This window comes from Coptis chinensis, chromosome 9 (genome assembly GCF_015680905.1).
Source record: "Coptis chinensis isolate HL-2020 chromosome 9, ASM1568090v1, whole genome shotgun sequence".
Lineage (NCBI taxonomy): Eukaryota > Viridiplantae > Streptophyta > Magnoliopsida > Ranunculales > Ranunculaceae > Coptis > Coptis chinensis.
In genome coordinates this window covers 50,847,669-50,871,593 of record NC_141464.1, presented here as the reverse complement: position 1 = coordinate 50,871,593, position 23,925 = coordinate 50,847,669, and the positions used below count along the sequence as shown (strand labels likewise).

Genomic DNA, 23,925 nt, shown 5'->3' with positions numbered 1-23,925 from the left:
AAAAAGATCGCGTTTTAAACTTTCTTCTCTTTGGTTTTGTTTGGTCACTTACTCACAGAGTCATAGAGTTGCACAGCAGGAAAAAAAAACAAAAAAACAAAAAAAAAACCCCGAGAACTTTGCCCCAAAAAAAAGAACCCGATCGAGAAGAGCTCTTTCACCAATTCACCACCAAGTCGCCAACTACCAAAGTACAAGGTTAGATCTCTCTCTTGCTCCTTGCTTACTGATTCTGTCTATCTCTCTCATGAATTGCAAAAAGTAAATCAAGTAATATACTTGCACAGTTGCGCCCCCATTAATAACCCGAAATAGCCTTGCAATAAGTGATTGAAGCATTAAATTTCTGTTAGTCCTTCATTCAATAATTGTTGTTGTTGTTATTTATGGAACTACATTTTCAAATTTGTAATCTTTTGATTCTTTTCTAATGTATTTTTAGATATGCCAAGGGTTAGAGAGATCCATTATGGGAGCAACAACACAAAAGAAGAACAAATGCAAATTTTGTCAACTTGAGATATCTGGGGGAATAAGTAGGCTGAAGTATCACTGGGAGAAAATGATTGGGCATGATGTTAGTCATTGCACTGCTGTGACTGATGAAGTGATGGAGCTGGCACTCAATGTCGTAACCGAAATAGAGGACAGGCCTCGTGTTAACAAGAAAGCTAGAGGGAGTAACTCCAAAGAAGGAAACACATGCTCAAGCTTCAATTTCAGGTCTCAACTCTCTACAAGTGTGTGCTTCAATTGTGGACAGACTTATACAATGTCGTGCACAGCTTATACATTGTCGTATATATTGTCGTATATAAACTTTCTCTGTTATATAGTTTCGTGCACAACTTATACATTGTCGTATATAAGCTTATACATTGTCGTATATAAACTTTCTCTGTTATATAGTGTCGTGCACATCTTATACATTGTCGTATATAAACTGCCTAGGAACAGGTTGTTCAAGACACTATATATAAGTTGCCTTCAAGCATGTCCGTTAAAGAGAAAGCCTGAACAAAGCAATACTTCACATTCAGTTGAAAAAACCATTTCACATTTAGTTCAAAATAACTTACAACAAAATAATAAGTGAAACAAACTTGCACCAAAATAAGAAAGTGGCATAGAGCAGCACATAGCAACCATTGCTGAATTAATTTTGCCCACGCAATTCCCACAAATGATCTATCAAAGCAGCCTGAAAAACTATATGAGTCTGCCTACAACGAATTTTGCGATGCTGACCAAGGAACCGTTGGAACCTTCCTTCATCATTTTCATTAACCTCAAATTCCCAATTATCATGTGATTTGTTTGAATGAAATGAGCAAGTAATGTTTGATCTTGATTTGACTCATCCATTTCAATTTCATGAAGAGATGAATTTACACCAAAAATCATTGTGCTAAAATTGGGATTAGAAATGAGTGGAAATAAGCTTCTTTTTTTATCTGTAGAAAGATGTAAAGGTAAAGAGTGGTAAGGTATATGGACGAGATATGGGGTGGTGGCAAGGAAAGAGGAGTCATAACATTTTACCGTAAGTGAATTGTGTCTATAGGATATATTTCATTATAAAACAATAATTTGGAGTGTGGTGCGTTGGTGCAAAAAATTTCATACTTCAACTTTGCACTCCGAATCAAGTAATTGCGTTGAAGATGCTCTTAATGAATCTTTAGTACCCCTGTTTCATAGATTGAGGTAGTACCCCTGTTTGACTGGAGGACTTGAACATTACCATAATATGATCCTAGGGAATGCTAAGATATATCGGAAGTGTTTTGTACTTTTGTTAAAGTAGTAATAGAAATATATAATGGCCTTGCAGCATCGTGCAGTTAATATCTCGCAGGCCAAGTTTCTTGTCAAAACTGCTACTACTACAAATCAAGTAAAAATGAGTATATAGAGCTTGCAACTTGTTCGACAGATCCCTACTTGATATAAATTAGCATCAGATTTTTCACTTCTCAGTTCATAATTATACTCCAATCTTTAACATCTACCACAATGGCAGTAAGTACAGGAAGGTTCCTAAATCCTGATAACACAAGAAAATAATACATCAAGCAAAACCAAGGCTGATTACAATATGCGAGAAACCAATCTGCATTCTCTACAACAAATTTCTCAAATAAACCAAGAAAAAGTCGATACAGGATTTACAAGGATTTCAAAAAATATATGTAGAGGAAAAATCAAAATCAAATGGTAAAAAATGGCTAAAAGAAAAAGTTTACAAAAATGATCAACTTCTTAATTCCTTATTATTATTTTTGCTTATTCTTTTTTCCACTCCTATATAAAATCAATCTCCTTATCTATGGAATTTTTTTTATCGTTTCTTACCGTTTTTTTTATGTATTATACGTTTGAAACCCGTTTTATTGTTTTAAACCCGTTTTTTATTCCCTGCGTCTTTTTACGCTTTTTTTTCCATTTTTTTGCCGAGTCGTTCCATTTAAAACATGAACTAAGTATTTTTCAAATACACCGTTTTAAACCCGTACCGTACTTGGTGACAGTGGCCCGAGTCCTAGTAAGTTTGGAGAGAAGAGGAGTGATTGTAATCTTCATTCCCACACTTATAAAGGATTTGCTCTTGAGGAAGTAGGCATCATTGGCCGAACCACGATATATATATCATGTGTCTCATTATGGTAAGTTTTATTTTAAATTATTATTGCTTGTTTGTGATAGTTAATTCGATAGCTTAGGTTTGTGGTTGTTGGTTGTAGTGAAAGCTTAGATTTTTCATAAGAGTTTAGAGTGTTCATATTCAAGTTGTCTTAGTGGAGATCGATTAGTATCATTTTCCCCATCAAGTGTGTTTGTTTATGCTGCTTGGGATTAAAGGGTGGAGTCCATTGCAAAGCCTAAGTGGAGTGTCATCAAAGAAGTGAGATCCTCCAGACCAAACCTTGTTAAGGTCTTCTGCATTTGAGAAACGGATAAAGAGGAATCCTTTCCCAATTGGTGTAATAATCTAGTCACCTTTCGGGTTTGATGCGAGGACGCAATATATTATCATGTGCACAACACATGCATAATGCTACACCTAGAGTTTATCTTTCATTCTATTTCTATTTTGAATCCTTAGCTAATTAGAATTAGACTAGCTTCTATTTTAGTTTCCCAGGTTCTATTATGATTAGGATTTGTTCTTTTTAGCAACTAGCTCTCTTTATAAGCAGATGTAAACCGTAAGATTTTCAGACTTGATTATTATTATTGAATTAAGAGAATTCATTTTTCTATTCAAACCCTAGTTTTTAGGTATTTCCATAAACTTTCGTAGGTGTTTATCATCGAAGATTGCTTCCGCCTTCAAGTTTACATCAAATTGGTATCAGATTCTTTAAGATTTTAGGTTTTTCACAATGGTAAATCACAAAAAGAGCAAGGAGAAACCACCTACTTTGACGACTCGTGTTACCCACATTGAAGAAAAACAAGACGAAATTCTATTGAAGGTGTCAACCCCGCATCATCATCAGCATACTCCCATCCTTCTTGAATCGGAGCGAAACTATGATGTAGACAGCCTCACTTCTTCGCGACAAAGCTCGTCACCATACCTTCCTATTGCCTTTTCTTTACCTGAGTACACCACCATCGCATTGACGCATGGATGTGTGACCCACAACCCCTGCCGAAGTTACCCCCAATCAAAACTAACAGCAATCTGCCTCACCTTATTGACAACCTTGCTATCCAGACCACAAAAGCACACAATCACAGCCACCATTGTAAGTGCACCAAGGAGAAACCAGACCTGACTTCTCCAACAACAACCAATTCAAAATTTTGAGACTTTACCACCATCCTGGTGCGACTTTTCGCACGACAGATCTAAATTCACAACAGACTCTAAGAAGACACAAAGTTCGAGATGAAGATGATCTTGGATATGAAGACAATGTTCGCACCACTGCTGGAAATCAGGTTCATTACTAGCAAGCTCCTCGTGAAGGAGTTACACAACCATCATGCTCAATTGGATATCCCACCACGGGCTTTTACTTCTCAGGCCCAAGGTACCCCAACCCGTCCATATGGGCCTGTTCATAAAGTCAAGGAACACCAAACTAATAGGCATGGTCGTGATAGCCACCAACAGAATGGGCCTTCTGCTACCAATGGTGCACCATACGACCTTGATCAGTACATTGACTCCCTGCCTATGTCACTACGTGGAAATCGTCGACAACCCCTTCGGTTAGCACCTGACCCACCAGATCCTTTTGACTCTTCCTCTAGCCCTTATCCACTGCGGTGCGATAACCACAATGGTCGCAACCAAAGGCGCGAGCTTCCACAAAATTTACAAGATACCGTTTGTAATTTTTACATTAACCGTTTATTGCAAATTTTAGAAAAAAAAAATCAGATGGGTGATATATGGTTAGATGTGCCAGAATTTGATGGACAATTGAAGCCCGATGCTTTTGTGGATTGGTTGAACAAAATTGAGAATTTTTTTGATTATAAGAATATGAAAGATCCTAAGTGCGTTAAATTGGTGGCCACCAAACTCAAGAGTTATGCACTCATTTGGTGGGATGAATTGCAACAAACCCATGCACAATCACACTACCGCCAGATTACTACATGGGATAAGATGCGCCGAGAGTTGAAAAAATAATTTATTCCTCATGACTATGAAAGGATTTATTCATGCGCCTCCAAAACTTGAAACAATGGCTTCAAAGTGTGACTGAGTATACTGAGAAGTTCCTTTTGTTGTGCACACGGGCTTATTTGTCTGAATCTGTCCATCAAAAAGTTGGGCGTTATTTGAATGGTTTGCAAAAACCACTTTGAGAGGCATTAGCTTTCAAAGATGTTTATGATAAATCTGATGCCATTAATATGCTCTCAAAGCTGAAGAGCTTTCAAAGATGTTTATGATATGTGATATCTCTTGCTTCGCTCATCCCATTCAGGCTTCAGCTACTGCTAGTGTCACTTCTACCCATGTTACTTCGTCATCCAAACCTCCTCCTACCAGAGTGGATCCAACCACATGCTATGAGTGTAAGGAAATTGGACACGTTTGTAATAAATGTCCTAAGTGCAAACGCCTGGGTTTAACACAGGATGAATAAAATCTCACCCATCCGGAAGAAGAAGTCACTGAGATTGATGGCTTTTGACTTATGCAGATTCCAGTTGTCCCCAATTGATTGTTCATCGTTCTTTAGTTACTCCAGTTGTTAAGCATGATCCTATGTCATGGCTACACCATAATATCTTCCGTACACGCTGCACTTCGAATGGCATGTTGTGTAATGTTATCATTGACAGCGGTTCCAGTGATAATATTGTTTCTAAAGATATGGTGGACAAGCTGAAACTCAAGGATGAGCCACATCCTGAACCTTACACCATTTCTTGGTTACAGGATGGTGCACAGTCAAGGTTACTCGTCGTTGTCTAGTTTCTTTCTCCATTGGTCCTAAATACAAGGATGATATTTGGTGTACTGTTGCACCCATGGATGCATGACACTTGTTACTTGGTCGTCCCTGACAGTATGATCTCCTTGTTACTCATAATGGGTGTGAGAACACTTATACCTTCACTTCTGGTGGCGAGAAAATTGTTTTGGCACCATTGACTCTATTCCGCCTACCTTCTCATCCACGCCCACCACCAGTGAAACCAGGTTTTCTAGTAGCCGGATGTAATTGCGAAAATTCATGGATTTCTAATGTTGCATTTCAACTCATGGATCCTACTTTATACCAGAAGTACAAAGAATTAATCTCAAGAACAAGCTCTTCTCAAGCTGGGGGGATTGATGCAAGGACACAATAGATTATCATGCGCACATCACATGTATAATGCTACAATACATCTAGAGTTTATCTTCTCAAGCTAGAATTATTAATTGTGTGTCCAATATCCACATATCCAAAATCATATATCAAAGTTCCTAAAATAATGAGAGAGAGAGAGATAATTTATAAATTGTTCAACAATAATAAACCATATAATTCCTAGAACCTCAAAATAGTTTGCATTGAAACCCCTCAAAATTATAAATCATAAACAGTTTCATTCCAATTGTTCAGCACCCAAACTAAAACGCCTCAAAAGTTGAGTTATATTGGAAATAAGAAAATAGCTAATTTACTTGTAAAATTTACATTCTATAACTAGTGTTTTGTTAGTTATCCTGTTTTTGTTAGCTTGATACTCAATGTTTTGGTTCAACACAAGAATCAAAATATCTTGAATTAGTAAACTAAACACACAACCAACTTCACCTTTTCTTTTGAAACAAAGTGCAAAATGCAGCATTATTAATCAAAGAAAGCTAAACACAGCCTCATTATCATAGGAAATCGAGAAAAATGAAGATACCCAATGTCATACAAGTTAAACAAACAACATGGAACATGAAAACAAGAAAACTAACCATTACTAATGAACCAAACACAAGAACTCAAGAAGAATTTCAAAAATCAAATTGAATCAGTTCACCAAACACAACCAACCCACCTTTTCAGTCGAAACAATTACTATAATACCGCATTACTAATCACTCAACGTACATTGGGCACATCCTCATTATCAAAACAATTCAACAACAGTGAAGATACGTAGTGACATGATATATGAACATACTATCAAGAACAAGCTAAAGGGAATGGCATAGTGCATTAGTGTTCCAACTTCTATTTTGTTGATGCATGGCGCAAACAGGGTGCAATAGTACAAGTTAATTAGCAATCATTTTAGCTTCTTGTGAACTGTCAAATAAATAAGCCCTAGCAGTAAAACCTTTTAAATAGTAATAATCTCATTATAATATTCTCTCCATATATCCAATAAGTCAGTCTCACAGATTCACTAGCTAAATAGAAAAAAAAAACAGGAAACACAGAACCAATGGAAGGATAGGCAACCGTTCTGAGGTGGTTGTTGTCTTCTGTTGTCGAGCAAAAAAGGTTATTCCTAAGGCTGGTTATGTGAAATGAGGCTGCCCGATTGGAACTCCTTCATGCAAACCACTTTTCAGAACAAACAACTTCAAAGTCAAGAGATTTCCATGTTTTGCTTGAGTTAAATTAAGATTGCCTAATGGCATTTATCTGATAATTTGCCTCAGGCAATCAACAAAATTAAACAAAAAACATATCGATTTCCAGCAAATCCTCCAAAATCAGCTATATATAAACTGAAAATAAAGAAAAAAATTGTGAGGGAGAGATAGAGAGCGAGCTTGATAGAGTTGAGAGCAGCTGTGAATGAGAGGCTGAGAGCAATTTCGACTAGTGGGAAAAAAAATTCATTTGCCGGCAAATTGAGAATAGTGTTTGACTGTTTGCCAGTGCCTTTTAATCCACCCAAAATAATGACTATTTTGCCCTGATCTTCTTCCCTCTATTGAATTGAATATTAAATTTCAGTGATTTCAGATGCGTGTGTTTAACCCAGAGTATGTTTAACGAAAGAAAGATTTTCTACTTTACCCAGACAGCCCAGACCTGAAGTTTGACCTTTGCATCTTCAGCTCCAAATCAGGTTGAGAAGAATGACAAATACAACCTACTTCTACAGTGCTGTTCGAGACGATGACTCTGTTTCTACCACCTCAACTGACAACGAAGTATCGCAGCAGCAGCAACAGCAACAGCCTACCGTAGTCCAAGCGGCAGCAGAAGCATATATAGTATCTTCATCGGTGCATTCCGCTATTGGTAACGCGTGTTTGGCTTGCACTAGACCACCTACCGAACTAGTTCATGATGACACTTTGATTATCCGTAAGATGGTGTTGCTGCTTTTTTTCTTTTATTTATTTAGATTTTTGGATGTGATGTTATTCTGTGACCTCCAGGTTCTAAGAGTGAAGGTGGAAATTTAGTCACCATGAGAAGAGAAATGCTTCATAAGATGAAGGTACCATACTTTTTTTTTGTCTAAATTATTATATATGATTTAAATTAACTACTTTGTCCAGACTTTGGTCTATCTATGGTTAATTGAGCTGCTTGTTTGTGCTTTGTGTGTTTGCTTTTAGTCTTTTTAGTCTGTTGGTTTTTGGCCATTTTAGGAATTGGGTCTGCTTTATTTCTTAATCATTTGAGGTTTTGTCTCATACTTAATGGCTGAATTCCCAAACCATTGTTTTTGGTAAAATGGAGAAGGGGGTGGTGAATATTGTATTGAGGAATTTGGAATCAATGGAAGTAGAATTGGTATCGGAGAGACTAGAAGAATCGAGTATTTTAAGGATGTCTGGGAATAGAATTTACCTCCAGAGTGTAGATGAGCTAAAGTAACATCATTTCAGATTGTTCCAACACTTACAAAGATGGATATCAACTGCAGTTGTTCGGAAAACAGTGGTAGAGACAGCTCTAGAAAGAAAGAAGAAGGCTGGACTTTAACATGATGAAGGTAAAAGGAAATTGCGTCTAACACATGTTTGTGAAAATGTGTTCACTTGCAGAATAAACAGTTTGGATATGAAGGAACCCTATATTGCCAACTATATCTGTAAGAGTATAACCTAGTGTCAGAGTTTATTTACAAGTTCACTTGCTTACTAAAGAGCTTAACCAACATGCTTAGGGATTACTATTGTGTCAACATCCTATTACAGTCCCTTTAGTCGTAATGGCTGGCCCAAAGTTACTTCCATTTTGTTCTACAAAGTACTGCGGTAATTTCTCCACTTGGTAACTCTGCTGTTAGTTGAAGCTACAGTTTCTATAGGACTTTGGGTGGTTTGTAGTCTCACATTTAGTATTCACTTTGTACTGATTGGAACACCGTATATATATGAATGACGATATCTGAAGAGATATTCATTTAATGGAAGGGCAATTACTGAGTTCCCTTTCCTCTTCTTCTTCTTCATTATGGGACAGGGTGTGATTAGCTAATTTGAGTGTGAAAGCATAGCGTGGAAGAAGGTATCTTGTGATTTGAATGATGCAATCTTCGAGGCATTATGAGTTATAATCTGTCACTCAGAAGACAATGACTATCTTTAAACTTGGGCAACATTCCCTATTATATACACTTCCTTCTCGTGGGCAACTCAAGATTCAAATAGACAATTTTGTCATTGTAGTTTTTGGTGCATGGACCAACTGCTATTTTTGATGTGTGTCAAACACAACTAAATGCTGTCCTAGCCTGGCCACAATTTATCTCACGTTTGAAGACCACGATTTTCATAACCATGTTCAACATGAATGCCACTATACCAAAGGCCGAGGTTCTTCATATATATGGCCCTCATTTGAATTTCTAACACTAAGTATCTCATAACCTATCATCAGCTGAAAATTGCAACATTGCTATATAGGTCTTATATGTTTTCATTATATAAGGCTGCTTACATTTTTATAACCTGTGAAACTGGTCAAACTTTTGAGACGATACAATGTCTTGGTTTGGAAAAGTAGAATATTGAAGTTTATGCTTCTTGTAATAATTAGAGAACTTATTAATGAACAGATGAAATTTGAGTGTACCATCATCTGATTTTTGTCCTTCTGGATAATGTTGGCTTATCCTTCCATCCATTAGAGCCTTAATAGTATATACACTATGTAACCTAACTTCAGCTATATACCAAAACCTGTCTGTCTGTCTGTCTGTCAGATGTATCATCATATGGGGTTTGTCCATCTTGTTATAGTTCCACTGTCCTACAGACCATCATTTTGAAGAGCCAAATACGACAGAAATGAGCAACCTTTCGAATCATGTCTTTTTCCTTCAGTTTTACTTTATTGTGTATAAGTTTAGGCATCTATTTCAAGAATATAAGAAGCTATCTAGTGAAAAGGTTGGCATGCTCTTACCTCTTCATGTTTGTTAATTTGGCTTCAGTTGTTTGTTAATTTGGCTGTCTGACTTCATGTTTGTCATAAACTCTAAATTTAGTATGTTGAAAGACTCGACACCTTTGTCGCAGGTAAAAGCTGGTTTTGGTTCATCTGCATCAAATACTGGCAGAGTCAAGTCCAAGATGTCAGGCACGCATGTAACACATGGTTTTCACTTGATCAAAGGGAAATCAATTTTTCCAATGGAAGATTATCTTGTTGCACGATTTAAGCAAGTATATAAGTATAACTTGGGGTTATTCGCAATATTTGATGGCCATTTAGGCCATGGTGTTCCAGACTACTTACAATCGCATCTGTTTAATAATATTTTGATTGAGGTAATCATTGTTTGTGTGCAGCTTTGTGTTATTTTATTCTACTCTTGGTTTCTTCTTTCTTCAAATTTATAAGTTAGGCGACCTCAATCTCAAGTATATGCCTGAGTTGATCTCACTGTTGATTTTCTTGCTCAAACCAGCCTGACTTCTGGACTGAAACAGAGACTGCAATCAAGAGAGCTTATCGTGCAACTGATAAAGAAATACTGGACAAAGCAGTTCATTTGGGAAGAGGAGGTTCAACTGCCGTTACGGCAATACTGATAGATGGTCAAAAACTGGTTGTGGCAAATGTTGGAGATGCTCGAGCTGTTATATGCAAGAATGGTATGGCAAAACAATTATCAGTTGATCATGAACCAAGCAAAGAGCAGCAGAACATTGAGAGCAGAGGTGGTTTTGTGTCAAACATTCCAGGTAACTAATAGTCTACCCTATATCACCCAAATTCTTGAGAAGTTTGTTTAAGTAGAGAACAATGCAAGAGAATTAAAATAATCCATCCCTGAAGCATATAAGATCAAAACACAAAAGCAACAAAATAAGTTATGCTCCTCATCTAGCTTAGTGTTGCATATGCAGCAACGAGGTTTCATGCTGAGTCTTTTTAGCTGTAAACGAGTGAACAATCTAACGAAATACATGTTTTTCTCTAATAAATAGAATACATAGGAATTGTTTTAGGCAATCAGGGATAAAAGCCTACCATTTTACCCGATAAATGAAAAGGAAGCCAGAAAGAAGTGGAGAGGAATTATGCATAAGCAACTAAATGTTCAAGGGGCATATATAATAACACTATCTAACTTGAACTTCTATCATGTAATTTCATTAATTGTTGTGTTTTCAGGGGATGTCCCAAGAGTTGATGGACTGCTGGCAGTGGCAAGAGCATTTGGTTATAAAGGCTTAAAGATGCATCTAAGTTCAGAACCAGATGTAGCAGTGGAGATGATAGATGATACAGAGTTTTTAATAATGGCAAGTGACGGGTTATGGAAGGTTGGTTTTTGCATTGGATCATAACGTTTATGTTGCTTGATCCTCCTATTTCTCTCCTCTTTGTATTCTGAATGAGCCTTGAATTCATGCTCTCTCTTGCTCATTTTTATCTAGGTCATGTCTAACCAGGAAGCAGTGGACTCTATCAGAAATAAAATGGATGCTCAATCTGCTGCCAAGTATTTGGCAGAGGAAGCCATCTCTAGAAAAAGCGAGGATGATATCTCTTGTATAGTTGTAAGGTTCAGCTCTCCCCGTTGCTAATAAAACATAACAGTAAATAAAAGCTTAGGTGCAGCAGCTGAGCCTTAGCATCTCCAGCATGTGTGTTTCCCTGTACTTCAGCAACGAAGATAACCTCCAAGCGTCAATTAGGCGATATACTTTTTGTACAAAATGTACGTTATGTTCTTGTATATAATTGTATACGGGGGTGTCAACGGTCCGGTTCTTAGTGTTGTAAGAATTAAGAACCATTTAATTTTACAAACAATGGGTTTAATCTCCCTAGTACTTAAATAATTGCACAAAAATCTCCTGCAAGCAAATAAATGCATAAAACTTCCCTATTATTTAAAACATAACATTAAAGCCAAAACATACCAAAATATCCCTGTGAAAATCCGGCTGACGTCATCAATCTTTACTTATAATTTTGGATTAAGGACAAATCGGGCTGACGTCATCCTATGTAAAATTTGTATTTACATATGACAATATAAAATTACACAGTCTTCTTAATTTATTTAAATTTAAATTTTCATATGAAATTTTTTTTCATAGGAAAATTTAAATTTATATTTTGTCTGGTGTCGTCAGAAAATTTTCAATCCCAAAAATTACTATGTAAATTTAAGTTTTTCAATAACTATATATATATATATATATATATATATATATATATATATATATATATATATATATATATATATATATATATATAATATATATATAAAAATACATTTACATATATTTTACATATAAATGGGTGTAGGAAATTTTCAATCCCAAAAGTTATTATGTAAATTTAAGTTTTTATAATTCCAATGACTATGCAAATATAGTTTTACATATATATATGACTATGTAAAAATACATTTACATATAGTCGGGAAATTTTCAATCCCAAAAGGGTAAAAAATGAAATAAGATAAAATGGGAAATAAAAATAGACCAGATTTTATCTCTTTTTTGGAAAACAGGGAGGTTGTTTAACGATACCTAAATAATAGGGAGGTTATGTGATATGGGTCGATGGGAGGGAGTTTATACTCAACCGAGTAAGAACCAAGGGGCTGAGCCTCATTTCTTGTTTAATGTTACGGTTTCTGTTTTGGTTCCGGTTCTTAAAATTGTGGAACCATATCCATAATCATCGGTTCCTAACGGATATTTCCGGTTCCGGTTTTTCATTTTGGTTCTTAAAAAATTCATTATTTACACACATTTTTTATTGGTGTTATTAAAAAAAAGTGTATTAAAAATACAAAAATACTGCACGAACGAGTCACTTTTTAAATATTGATATAAATAATGATGTCATTCAATAATAAGTTAAATAAAACCATATATTTTAAGTTGTAAATTATATTTTTATATTATTTATAACATTAAATACTATAAAAACTACATATTATAGTATTATACTAATAAATAAAATTTAGTAATATATAAAGAGGACTTCGCAGGTGTCGACTAGCAAAGTTGGTAAAACCTTTGGGTGATGATACCACGGAGAAGTGGGCTCGAATCCAAAGATCAAAGAGTTCTCGATCTCATTTAAAACAGGTTTACCAAACAAAAAAAAAAAAATGACTTCTAGGGTGCGTAGGGTGTACCCATGCGCAGGCATGAGAGCCCTTGGAAGTTGCTTTTTGGAGCAATACACCAGTACTCTTTGCCTAATCTAGTGGCCCACATTCAATTTCTCAGTCTCTCTCCAGCGCACAGTAGATTTACTCATATATAAATGAATGTTTTGAGTTTTTATATTATTTCTTTCAATATTTTTTTACAGAGAATGGGCTTGAAGCCCAATATTCCAATTTAATTACGGAAAAAAGAGATAGACTTTTCTAATTGTGTCAAAAGCCCACCTGGTCCATTTGCATGTAATATTACAAATTTGTCCCCTAAACAGAAATCAAAATTAGACAAATAGATAAAAAAACCCTAGTTCCCCCAAATTTCAAAATAAAGAACCGTAATGAAGAACAAAGCAATGATTCAAGTGATCATGTGCAAGCAAACACAAAATCAACTCCAAAAAAAAGGACAACCAAACGACAAAAATGTTAGAACCCAAATTTCATTGATAGTTTCACCATTTTGATATACTAGGATTTTCATTTTATGAAAAATTGGAAATAAATTAGTTAAAACATGTTGAATGTATTCATTGCAACATGAGTGTTGCATCGAATATACCAGGGTTGATTTGCACTATCACTTACCAATGCAACATGGATACTGCAATGTCAAATCTGACTTCAACATGAGTGTTTGGATCGAATGTAACATGAGTGTAGTTTGAGGTTTAAATTGGTGATGTTTGTTTGAGTTTTGAGGCATGTTTTCCACTGAAACATCCATGTTACAGTCAAAAAAACACTACAACATGAATGTTGCAGTGGGAATTTGTTGAAACAAGCTACTAAATCATTAATTTTCTTTCAGGTTATGCTGCAAGGGAAGGTCGATGTTGTTGGAAAATCTAAATCTAAATTGGGCCTTCCTAAACGAAGTAAGGATACAACTACCTCAACAAGTGTAAACCCAAAAACAAAAGGCAAAGAAAAGGTAGAGGAGAGGGTAAACAAAATTTGGTGAAAAGTGAGTTGTTGAGTTATAAGCCCAGTTTGAAGTCAATAGTTGAGATTGTGGATTTGATTAGAGGCGACATAACGGAAGTGCATAAGGAAAAAATGATGGATACACGGCTTGCAAGTCTTTTTAGTGTCTTTATTGATAATAGGTTGAATGTTAAGACTAAAATAAAAGCAAACATTGATGTTTGTTCAGTTTTGGAGACATACTCGGGAGTAGATGATGGGTTTTGTGTTCGGGGTAGATTGTTAGATTTACCCCGGAAGACGTTGCATTGATTTTTGGGTTGCCTTTGAAAGGGAAAACTATCGTGTTGTATCCAAAAAGTATATGAAAGAGTAACAAGTTAGAGTTTATGAAGATCTACTTTGGAAGAGAGAATTGAATGAAATCAAATTGTTAGGAGTAAAGAATGAGATTACAAGTATTGTAAAGAAGATTGGGATGGAAGACGATTTTGTGAGGTTGATGTCCCTATACTTTACTACGACAATCTTCTTCCCGAACCCAACAAGAATCAATTGGTCCTTTGTTCCACATATCGAAGATTTGAATGGGATGAGAAGAATCTCATGGCCGAAAGTAATCCATGCAAAGTTGATGGATCAGATAAGACGTAAAAGGAACAAGCTTTCAACGGTTTCTGGTTGTGTGGTTGCACTTTTGGTAGGTTTTGTTTTGTTTTGCAAATGAATTTTATTTCTAATACAATCCCTTTTGCTAATACTTTTGTTTCAAATTGCAGTATTAGTTGTGTGAGCATACAAAGATAATCACACCAATAGATGGATTTGAATCTGCCGAGCCTAGAGTTTGCAAGTGGAGCTTGGACGTACTCCGAGAAGCAATGGAGAAGTGTCCTTTAAAGGATGTGGGTCCTGAAAATGTAAGTCTCATGGTTTTGTCTAATTCTACTAGTATTGTGAGTTACTACAACAACATGGATGTTGTAGTGTCAAATGCCACTGCAACATGGATGTTGCTGTTTCGACCAAATATGATCAAAACACCAAGTGTTGATGAAAAAGACGAAGAACGTAGAAAAGTAATTAGAAAAATGATGGTGATCGGGGGAATGATGAGACTGTACCTTGCGGTTGCCTACGTACCCAAATTATCAGTGGGATCAAGTCTCAAGAACGTAGTTCTTAATGAAAAATAGTTTGGTATTTATATAGGTAGAGTAGAGAGTCCTTGTAGCTCAAGTAATCTTGTAGCTTGAGTAATTGTGATATACTATAACTTTCAACTGATAATTATCTCTTTGATAAGAAACGAATCTGGACATAAATCAACGTACATTAGTGGCAAGCCATGTGCCTAAGGTTCAGCTTTAGCCACATGAGTTAATGGGCCTGTACATTGATCCATGATATTGTGAATTGGGCTTTAGCCCTGTCGATTAAACGAATAAAGTGGAGACTCCTACCAATGGATGTTTGCCACGTAGGTGGGGGTCGAAACACCGCCCCCTCTTTGGCATGCGAACAAAGTTCATATGGCAAAGAAGAAAGAAAAATGAACGGAATTATAACGAAGTGTCATGCGAAAGGAAATGATAGGAAAATTGACTGCCGAGAAAAAAAAAATCGTGAATTATCGAGAACGAAAAAATGTCAAACTAACGTATACGAAACGCAATGTAATTAAATAAAAGATGGCCGAAAATGCATAGAAAAAAATAAAATATGCACAGAAATAAAATTGCAAAAGAAATCGATTGCCGAAAACTGTACCGAACGCGTCACGTAATAATACGAAATTTGAATTCGACGATGCATGCCAACGGAATAGCGATACTTGGATTATACCGTTAAAATTTAAACGTAGGGGCAGTTTAGTAATAATAAAAATAAAATGTAGTTAAATATGAATTGGACTCAAAGTGTTCGGATGAGATAAGAATTGAGAGTATAGATAAAGTTGGAGTTGGAGAAGAATCCCACCAGCACTGGAAAACCCGCGCGTAATCATATATAAGTGCTGGGCCGCATATCCCAATCCATAAAAAACACTGTATTCTCATCCAACAGAACAGACGCCGCAAGAGAAGTTTTGAAGCTTGTTCCGTCGACGCTTTGACTAGCCAGGTATGTTCTCTCACCATCAGCTCGTCTGCATCGATTTTTCCCTCGCGAATACCGCAAAAGTTAATGAAAAATTCAATAACGTGAAGCTTTTTTGTCTAGCATCTGTGGATATATTTTGGATTAATATCTGGCGATTCCTGCTCACACTACTTTCTGGCTACTACTGTTGTTCGACGTTGTCGTTGTGAAATCCATTAATAACTAAAATAACTTTTCACGATGGTGTTTTTTTTGTTTTGGGATGGGTAAAGGCTGTTTGCGTCCATATAGCTTGTGCCTTGTAGTAGCTGACACAAGAAAACTTTTTATCTGATTTGACTTTAAAGGAAAAAGAAAGTTTTTATGCTCGGTTTTCTCCTTGTACTTGTAGATTTTTGTTTAATCATTATTTCAGTGAGTAATTGGTATACGGGGGGCCATACATTTTTTTTTTTTTTTTTGCGTTTTTTTGGACCAGACACAGTTGATCCTCTTTTTTATTTGTCGGTTTTTGGTTGAGAATTTGAGAAATAAACACAGAACTTGGTGTTTTCTATCCCAATGAGGCTGAAGAGGAATCTTGATCAACACTTTATACAAGCTGCTGGTGATATCTTACCATTCTTTGTCGGTCATGAAGGTAAGCTAGTTCGGGCTCTCTTCACGAGCTGCTGTAGAGATGGTGAATAGATGAAGGCGCTGCTGTAGAGATGGTGAAAAAGAGGTAATGAAGATGCAGATGGCGCGCATGTTCAAAGCTTATGTTATCAAATACGATACGGTGCATCGCCGGTTAATGAAGGGCACCGTACCTGCTCTTTTTTACATGGCCCAATTGTATCCGGAATGAAATAACAAAAACATGATACGGTGCTTTGCCAGCACAGGAAGGGCACCGTACCTATGTTGCCTTGAGCTGACCCGGTTCACCCTTGTGGAACTAGTGCATCCGGTTTTTGAGCTATCTGACCCGGTTTTTTTTTTTGCGGGGTAGAAACGATCATTACACGGATGAAAGATAATCGAGAAGAAAAAAACTCGATGACGATCGGAGACTTGGTGAGGTGGAAAGAAGGTGACAGATACAGCGACTACCTGAAACCGCATCGATGGTCGCTTAAGAAAATACAGAAAATACTAGGACTCGAGAAATTTGAGATCGAAGAAGATGAAGTAGTAATGGCTTACACACAATTAAATTGTAGGAATACAATTCCGTTGAACAAAGAAATTGCGCAATTATTGGAGTGGTGGCAAATTGCACCGGGACAACTGCCAATATCGTTCTGGTTAATCTTTACGAGAGCGCACCGTTTACAAAATGAATTTAACTGAAGGTTTGGGGCTCAAGAAATCTTCGCGTTGATACGACCGAAAGCCATACTGACGAAAGGGTACATAAAATTTGAAGTTGAATTCAAGGATTCAAACAGAACTTTTAAAGGGTTCCCAAAAGTATACACCGGATGGGATAGATTTGTACGCTTATGAGGGAAGTGGAATCCGACAGAGTTTAAAGTGCCGAACAAATTTCGAGGTAAGCCAAAACATAAGTATTGAAAATTGTACTACGAGTAAACTGTTGACTAACACGAGTTATTTTGTGTCTAACAGAAAATGCGAGTACACTACCAGACATTGAATTGGACAAGGAAGTGGAGAACAACTTTCGTTTATTCTTTCATGAATGTTCTGACGAAAGATTGGTAGATCTGAGCTATTTCGATGATATTGTTGATTTCCAACACTATGGAGGTATTGAACAACAGCTCGATAAGTCCAAGGAGACACATAGTGAAATGGCGAAGAAGAATAAGATTCTCAGAAATGCAATATTTGGCAGCGATAGCGATAGTGAAAAAGAAGATGGAACGGAATTAACACAGCGAGAATTAGTTCTGAGCTTGCCAAACACAAATAGCGAATTGTACAAAAGAAGATGTTCCACAAGAAAATGGGCGAACGGAGACCAAGAGAGACAACCAACGTTACAATGTATGATGCCTCGAGGGACGAGACTACAATGCACAAAACAGCCCAGACGAAATAAAGTACATTCTCAACACAAAGAGGAAAAGGTATGTACCGTAGAAAACATATATATGTAAAAGTGTGGGGAGATGTAATATCTCGCTCTGGTTTGGTATATACAGGAAAAGAATGGCGGGGAAAAGAACGAAACCGTGATACTTACAAAAGATAGTGCAGCGAAGAACACAAAGTCGGTGAAAGAAAACAAACGGCAAAACAAAATGCAGGAGCAAAGAATCCAACCACCACTGGCAAGTACTGTCCGGGGTAATACTACTCATGGAGGAAAACCACAGAATCTGTTAACAGTAAGTGGACCGTTGACTTTTACTATTGCGTTAGGATGGTAAAGAAATTTATGTCCGACACTAAATCGATGAAATTGGTAGATGAAGCAAAGATGTTCAAGTCTGGACGACGAAGCGAAGGTATCACCAGAGACCACGCCAATGGAGGGGCTTGAAAAATATCAAAAGCGTGACGAATAACGGAGAACATCGGAGAATATGACGAAGCGGTGTCAATGATTTTCGATACTATGAACCAGGTATGATAGTATTTTTTTATCAGTTATTGCAAACTTATGTTTAAGTCTGAAAAATTGATGAAAACAAATATTTTTCGCCGCAGGTTAAAACGGTGGTAGTACGAGCCAAAGAAATTCATGGAAAAGTTGCGAAGAAAAGTATCCTTCCGAATGAAGTCAATGTCGTAGAAGAAATAGAGAAAGTGAAAATACTCAACCGAAAACTGGAAGAGGCAAACAAAGCCTTAAGCGGAACCAACAGAGAGTTAGAAGACGAAAACAAAAACTTAACCGAGCGGACGGAAGAAGCCGAGCAGAGATCGTACGAAGATTTTGGGAAAGCCTGTGAGATAATGGAAGAACACAAACACTTAAAAGCAGATGTGATAGAATTAAAGGCACTCGTGGCGACCAAAGATCAGGAACTTAAACGTGCGCAAAAAGAGGCAGAGAAAAATAACAAGCGAATGACCGATTTAAACGAGCGGCTTGGCCAAGATCACGTGCAAATGGCACATTGTGAATCGTCCGTAAGACAATTGACAGAGACTTTAATAGAAACGGGAGATGAACTAGAACGTGAGAAGATGAATTACAAAGATTTGTACGAGTTGTATATGCGAAAAGTTTGTAAGGAACCATTGGATTTGCCCAAACCAATGAACATGTGATTTTGCGTTGGTAATACCATAGAGCTAAAAATTATTTTTGAATAAAATAAAGTATGTGTTGGCAATTGAATATCATTGTGTTGTTAGATAACATACCTATGGGAAACTGACAATGTTGTTGAATTATATAGATGACACGAAATAGAATGAAACGCCCCCAATGCTAACTTTAAGCTTGCAAAATTAGATTGAGCTAAAAAATGCTCCGACGCTAACCCAATTTAAACGAACGGGTAACGCCATCGATGATGACATAGCGTGAGTAACTCGACTAAGCGAGCGTAAAATCATTCAATTTAGATTTGACGAAATTAAACGCGTGGTAATTTTGCCATATTTTGTCGAGCGATATTAACGACCAAGCGGCGTAAAAGTGTTCGATTTTAGATCGAATCTAAAATTAAGCGTGGTAATTTCGTCGAGTTTGTTGTAGCGATAATACGACTAAGCGGCGTAAAAGCGTTCAACTTAGACCCGAAATTAAACGTGGTAATTTCGTCCGATTTTGTTGTAGCGATAGTAACGACTAAAGCGAAAAAAGCGTTCAATCTTAGACCGAAATTAAACGCGTGGTAATTTCGCGGATTATGTTGTAGTGATAGTAACGACTAAGCGGCGTAAAAGCGTTCAACTTTAGACCCATCGAAATTAAACGTGGTAATTTCGCCGATTTTGTTGTTAGCGATAGTAACGACTAAGCGGCGTAAAAGCGTTCTTAGACTCTGACGAAATTAAACGTGGTAATTTCGCCAGATTTTGTTATAGCGATAGTAACGGCTAAGCGAGCGTAAAAGCGTTCAACTTAGACTGACGAAATTAAACGTGGTAATTTCGCCAGATTTTGTTGTAGCGATTATAAGGTTCGCTAAAACCAAAATCATACCATTGGAACTGAAGTGAAATAACTGCTTCTTTATTGATTACCGAGTCTTAAAAAATGCAAAGATAACAACGGAAAATACATGCCTGAACTGGAAACAAACTAAATATTGTATTATTTTATTTCTCCAGGATAACGGAAAAACACAACTAAAATCTACTTATAGAACTTGCGCAGATGAAACGCATTCCACGGCTTATCGAGAACATTCCCATCTAAATCTCGGAGAAAATAAGATCCTTTGGTGGCAGGGCGATCTATGATGTATGGACCTGTCCAGTTTTCTCCAAATTTACCGGAATCTATCAACCTCGTCTTTCGACAGAGTACCCAGTCATCTTTCTCAAATACTTTAAGTCGAACTTTCTTATCATATTTTCGTTTCATATCAGCTTGATAACGAATTAACTGTTGAAGACCAACATCTCTTGTCTCATCTATCAAGGCTTTGGCTTGAGCAAGTGCTTGATCATTAGACTCCAATTCCACGTTAGAAGTTCGTGTGGTTGGTGTCATCAACTCTGTAGGCAAGACCGCTTCCGTACCGTAAGCAAGATTAAACGGAGAAAATCCAGTTGAATGTTTAGGTGTGGTTCGATAAGCCCACATAATCGCAGGAAGTTCCTTAGCCCAATTTCCTTTGGGCTGTTGAAGTCGTCGCTTGAGCATTGCAAGAATGGATTTGTTAGTAGCTTCAGCTTGTCCATTAGCTTGAGGATGGTATGGTGCCGAGAAATTGTGATTAATCTTCAAGTCAGAACAAAATTGTCGAATTTCTTCAGCATCAAATTGTTTGCCATTGTCGGAAGTCAATGATGTTGTTGGAATACGAAACGACAAACAATGTCTCGCCATAAGAATTTTTAACATCCGAAGCATGGATCTGGGCTAAGGGCATAGCTTCAGCCCACTTGGTAAAATAATCAGTTGCGACGAGTAAGAAACGAACACTGCCAGGAGCTTTCGGAAGAGGACCGACGATGTCAAGACCCCACTTTGCAAACGGCCAAGGGCTCAATATTGGATGAAGTTCCGTTGCTGGAAGATTTCCCATATTAGCATATTTCTGACAAGGAACACACTTCTCAGACAAACGCTTAACATCCTTTTGCATGTACAGCCACCAGTATCCTTGTGTCATTGCTTTATGAGCGAGACTTCGCCCCCGGGAGTGGTTCCCACATAGGCCTGAATGAATTTCCGCCAGGACGAGCAAACCTTCTGCTCTACTGAGACAACGAAGCATAGGGTTAAGACTTGTGCCTTTGTGATAAAGTTGCAACAGACCATTTGAAGTCGATATGAGACAATATTTCCAAGCATCGCGTTTTACACGATCACCCACTTTATGATCGGGAGGCAAGATGTGATCATGTAAATATGTGATATAAGGAAGACGCCAGTCATCTTCGTCACAAGGTGTAAGTGGAAAACTTAGCTCTATATCAGGAACCTCTGGAGCATTGTCAGCTTCATGATCGTCGTCGGTATGGACCGAGACAATATCATTGACAGGATCATTGTGGTCATCTGATAGCATAAGTTGTAGATTAAGCGTTTTCTCTGCAATGATAGCTTGCTTATCAAGATCACGCTTGCGCTTCCGAGTCAGCACATGAGATATCAAATTGGCATGACGTGATTCCTCAGAAAATGTCTTGATGAAAAAACAACTTTGAGTGATGTACATATCGCGCACATCCTCGATGGACAGATCGATACTCGGTTCCTTTTGAAATTCAATGGTAATCTGGCGAGGCTTATCTGACTTAACTGCCGCGGATAAATATGCGAGAGAATCCGCATGTCGCACGTCATGACGCGGACGCTGCACAATACTGATAGAATCAAAATTTCGAGCAATCCGATGAATTAAGTCCACATAAGCCGCCATTCTATCGTCACGAGCTGCATACGATCCACCGAACTGGCTAGCGACTAACTTAGAATTTGTGAATAATTGTAGCTTAGTCGCCCCCAAGTGAAGAGCAGTGCGTAAGCCGCAAATGACAGCTTCGTACTCGGCCTCATTATTTGAAGCGTCAAAACCCAAACGCACTGACTTCTCAATTTTTTCTCCATTCGGTTGCAAGATTACACACCCAATACCGGAGCCATACTTATTATGCGAACCATCAGTGTAAACAATCTAACAATCAGCAGATACATCTGATAAGTATGACAAATCATCATCCCTGAGAGGTAATGGGGTGTTGTTGACGAAATTCTCTTCGTCTAGTAATGCGTCAGACATAAGAATATCCTCAATTGGAAAATCAGCCATTAGCGAAGCCAAAGCTTGTCCTTTCTCAGCTGTGCGAGTTTCAAACACAATGCTATAAGCGCTAAGGTAACTTTCCCATTCTGCGAGGCGACTTGATTCCTGAGCATTGCGAAAAAGCTTTCGCAGTAGATATTCCGTATAAACTTTGACGACTCGTCCCTAAAAATAAGGTTTAAGACGTAGGGCAGCATGAACCAAAGCCAATGCAATTTTCTCCACTCGAGAATATCTTGTTTCAGCAGTTGTAAGAGTCTTGCTAACAAAGAATATAGGACGCCCATCGCCACCGTTGACAAATAAGACGGCACTTACGACATGATCAGTGGCGGCTAAATACAGACCTATAGGCTGCCCCGTTGCTGGACTAGCAAGAACTGGAGGTTGGACTAAGTATGCTTTCAAATGATGAAAATGCAAGTTCACAGTCCTCCGTCCAAATTGCTGCGTCTTTCAATGTTTGGAAAAAAGGACGGCATCGATCAGAATACCGAGAGATAAAGCGATTTAGGGCAGCCAAGCGTCCTGTAAGTCGTTGAATTTCTTTCTTTGACGTCGGAGAAGGCATTTCAAGGACAGCTCGAATCTGATCCGGATTTGCTTCAATTCCGCGTCTAGTCATCATGTATCCTAAGAATTTACCAGATGATAAACCGAAAAGAACACTTAACCGATTCAAACGCGATGTTGACATTGAAAAGTCAGTCGAAAACAGCTTGCAAATCAGTAAGATGATCAGGTGCTTCTATAGATTTGACAACCATGTCGTCGATGTATGCTTCGACTGTCTTTCCAAGTAGGTCAGAAAAAATAGTGTTGACTAGCTTTTGATATGTGGCTCCAGCGTTTTTCAGACCGAAAGGCATTTACAGTAAGCGATGAAATGCCTTGGTGCGTAATGAATGTAGTGAACTCTTGGTCCTCAATGAATAACGGAATCTGATGATAACCAGAATAAGCATCCAAAAAAGACAAACGCTGGAAACCAGATGTTGCATCGACCATTTCAGATATACGAGGCAATGGATACGGATGAACCGGACAAGCCTTATTGAGATTTGTGAAATCGATACAAACACGTAATTTGCCGTTCTTTTTAGGCACTGCGACAACATTTGACATCCATGTTGGATAAGTCACAGGCCTTATAAAGTTAACAGACAAGAGGCGGTCGATTTCGTCTTTCACTTTCATCTTTCTATCGGGGCCATCCTTCGGGCTTTTTGTCGAACTGGTTTTGCATTGGGATCAATGTCGAAGTTTATGACAAGCCACCGAAGGATCTATACCGTGCATTTGCTCTATTCGCCAAGCAAACACATGATTATTCTTCCGCATTAACAAAATAAGCTTTTGTCTCTCCTCTTCCGGAAGTTAAATTTGAAATAAAAGTAGTCTCTTCGGGGAGTTGGCCAATTTGAACTTCTAAAAGTGGATC

At 37.5% G+C, this 23,925-nt stretch overlaps 1 protein-coding gene across 2 annotated transcripts; it reads left to right on the top strand.

The window, feature by feature from the left end:
* The first annotated feature begins 6,956 nt into the window (after nucleotides 1–6,956).
* Nucleotides 6,957–11,736, top strand: LOC147476534 (putative protein phosphatase 2C 58). Of its 2 annotated transcripts, XM_086582695.1 has the most exons (7): nucleotides 6,957–7,049; nucleotides 7,434–7,781; nucleotides 7,856–7,917; nucleotides 9,950–10,201; nucleotides 10,342–10,618; nucleotides 11,052–11,203; nucleotides 11,318–11,736. In XM_086582695.1, the coding sequence occupies exons 2-7, from the start codon at nucleotides 7,550–7,552 to the stop codon at nucleotides 11,465–11,467; spliced, it is 1,125 nt and encodes a 374-aa protein (XP_086438821.1). In that variant the 5' UTR covers nucleotides 6,957–7,049; nucleotides 7,434–7,549; the 3' UTR covers nucleotides 11,468–11,736. The 2 variants fall into 2 exon arrangements, with proteins under 2 accessions (XP_086438821.1, XP_086438822.1); XM_086582696.1 differs by lacking the exons at nucleotides 6,957–7,049; nucleotides 9,950–10,201 and having other exon boundaries at nucleotides 7,413–7,781.
* Nucleotides 11,737–23,925: the final 12,189 nt, after the last annotated feature.